Source organism: Myotis brandtii, unplaced genomic scaffold, assembly GCF_000412655.1.
Source record: "Myotis brandtii unplaced genomic scaffold, ASM41265v1 scaffold699, whole genome shotgun sequence".
Classification (NCBI taxonomy): Eukaryota; Metazoa; Chordata; class Mammalia; order Chiroptera; family Vespertilionidae; genus Myotis; species Myotis brandtii.
In genome coordinates this window covers 304932-307605 of record NW_005370733.1, presented here as the reverse complement: position 1 = coordinate 307605, position 2674 = coordinate 304932, and the positions used below count along the sequence as shown (strand labels likewise).

Below are 2674 nucleotides of genomic sequence, written 5' to 3'. Positions count from 1 at the left end.
CGCCAGCCGCCCTCGGGGCCCTGAGGCTGCCCACGGGAGCGGGGCCGGCGGGCATCGGGGACTCCTGCGGGACATGTTAGAGCAGCGGGTCCCAGATCCGGCCTCACCTCCGCTCTCTGTGCTCCCACAGGCCGAGCTCGGGAAGCCCCGGGAGCAGAGCTGCAGCCTCCCTGGCATCGACTTCAACTATGGGCTCTACGTCCGTGGGCTAGACGGCGGGGTCCCTGAAGGTGAGAGAGCACATAGGGGGCTGGACAGAGGGGTCCCCGAAGGTGAGAGCATGTCCAGGGTTTGGATGGAGGGGTCCCCGAAGGTGAGAGAGCGCGTTTGGAGCCGGAGCGCTCGCCCTGGGCCACTGCTGGGAAACGAGCTGGGAAACGGGCCTGCAGCCTCGATCTGGGGGATCCCACGGTCTGGGCGTGGGGGGGCGAAGGACCAAGCAGGGAAATAGGAAGGAGTCAGCCTGGGTTTAAGCTGTGAGCCCGGGTGGGTTCAGGACCGACCCTGATTACCCAAAGGACACCCAGGCCCGGCTACCCAGCTGCAGGCAGGGTGTTCACCGCCCGCTGGGATCTCGGGAATCCCTCCCCCCTCCCCCCGGAGCAGCAGGGTGGCGGCAGCAGGCTCCGGGACCGGCAGGCACAGGACCGAGCGGCTGTGTCTCCCCGCTGACCTCCGGCCGGGACCGGTCTCTCCCTGCCCTCAGCCATCGGACACTGGAACGTGTTTAAGCCTCAGCCCACCCGCCACCAGGAGCTGAACCGGGATTATATCGCCACGAATCGCGGGGCGGTGAAGGCGGGCCTGGTGACCGCCCGGGAGACGCTCCTGTACAAGCAGCTCAACGACTTCCGCGTCAGCAGCAAGGACAACCGGCGCTACAGGAAGGAGCCCACCTTCATCCCTCCAAACATGACCTTCGGGATCCAGGCCCGGTAAGGCTGGCCGCGGGCTCCCTCCCTCACCGAGGTGGGGGCGGGCTTGGCAGTGACTAAATTAGGGACTTAGGTGGGCGCATGACCCTTGGCTCCAGGGAGGGCAGTCAGTGCTCTTCACAAACCTTGGAAGCAGGGGTGGGCCAGAGGCCCGCCGGGGGCCCAGCTCCCAGCCCCGGCAGCACGAGGTTCTGTAGAGCAGAATGGGGTTGCATGTCACCAATCTCAATCAAGCTGCCCTGATATGTTTTTAAAGGGAAATTCATTGGCTCACATGGTAGAGGTAGGGCTTCAGGCGCAGCTGGATCTAGGTGCCCGGGTGACAGTATTTGTTGTGTCTCTTCGAGCCTTGACTTCTTCCCGCTTTGGGCTCCGTTCTCTGGCAGCGTCTTCCTCCTGTGGCAGAAGAGCCAGGATCAGTCCCATCCTAGTCTCCCAGTGGCCCCGGGGGGGAAGGGTGTGGGGATTACAAAAGCCTGGAGATAAGATTCTTTGGTCCAACTCGGGACCCTGTCGATCCCTGAAGCAACCACTGTGAGGTTTGTGAAATACACGGATTGGCCAGTCCTGGGTCACGTGTCCGCCTCTGAGCCAATTGCTGAGGCCAGCAGATTGTGACACTCTGATTGGCCAGGCCCCTGAAGCAACCACTGTGAGGTTTGTGAAATACACGGATGGCCAGTCCTGGGTCACGTGTCCACCTCTGAGCCAATTGCTGAGGCCAGCAGATTCTGACGCTCTGATTGGCCAGGCCTGATCCCTTGCCCCTCCCTGGAGGGGGCTTGGTTGGAATCAGTCCCCACCATCCACAGAGGCTAACGGTGGGAAAGATGGAGAAGTGGGGGTTCTGTCCCCAGAAGGGGGAGAGCAGAGCCAGGCAGCGGGCAACACCAGCAGTGCCCCTGCAGCAGGCTGCCTGCCCCCCACTCTCACAGCACAGCCCATCGTCAGCACAAAGCCACTGAAAGCCGCACAAATCAATGGGAGCGCCCTCAGCCGCAGCACCTGGCCGGGGCACGCAGAACCCCCCCCTCCCCAGACACACACACACCCACCTGCGTGGCCGGGCCCTGCTTTGCCCACAATCAAGGGCGTTGACAATCTACTTTTGTTTGTTTTCAAATCATTTTTTACTGTGGTAAAATAGACATAAGACTCACCATTTTTTAAGTGCACAATTCTGTGGCGTTCAAGTCCATTCACACTGTTGTGCAACCAATTGCCGCCATCGCCCACAGAACTCCTCGTCGTGCAAAACTGAAACCCTGTCCCACTAAACTCACCGCTGTCCCTCCGTCCCCTCGGCCCCCAGCCACCGCTCTGCTTCCCGCCTCTGTGCCGCGTCTAATGGGACCGCGCGATATCTGTCCTGCGCGTCCGGCCTTTTCACTGACCACAGCGGCCCCGCGGTTCCTCCATGTTGCAGCAGGTGTCGGGATACCCTTCTTTTAAAGCCAAATAACGCTCCATTGTGAGCATGGACCACCTGTAGTTTATCCGTTTACCCTGACGGACGGGGGCCACTCCCACCCTTGCCTGTGGGCAGTGCCCAGTGACCGTGGTGTGCGGACCCCTGCTCGCGTCCCCGCTGTCAGCCCCTCTGGGCACATCCCCAGCAGGGCCGTCGCCGGCTCCCGTGGAATTCTGTTTGCGTGCCACCAGCCTTCGGCGCCCTTCCCTCGGCCTCCTCTCGCCATCCTCCGCGCTGAAGCCGGCGTGTCCGCCACAGCGCTCAGCAC

The 2674-nt window shown here is 62.3% G+C and overlaps 1 protein-coding gene across 2 annotated transcripts in view; it reads left to right on the top strand.

Moving 5' to 3' along the window:
- CFAP77 (cilia and flagella associated protein 77) overlaps window positions 1–2674 on the top strand; it is a 113913-nt gene that overhangs the window by 72658 nt on the left and 38581 nt on the right. For both annotated transcript variants that reach the window (XM_014529881.1, XM_005882151.2), the window contains exons 2-3: window positions 131–230; window positions 707–935. In XM_014529881.1, coding sequence (XP_014385367.1) covers window positions 131–230; window positions 707–935 — 329 coding nt within the window. The remainder of the gene's footprint in view (window positions 1–130; window positions 231–706; window positions 936–2674) is intronic.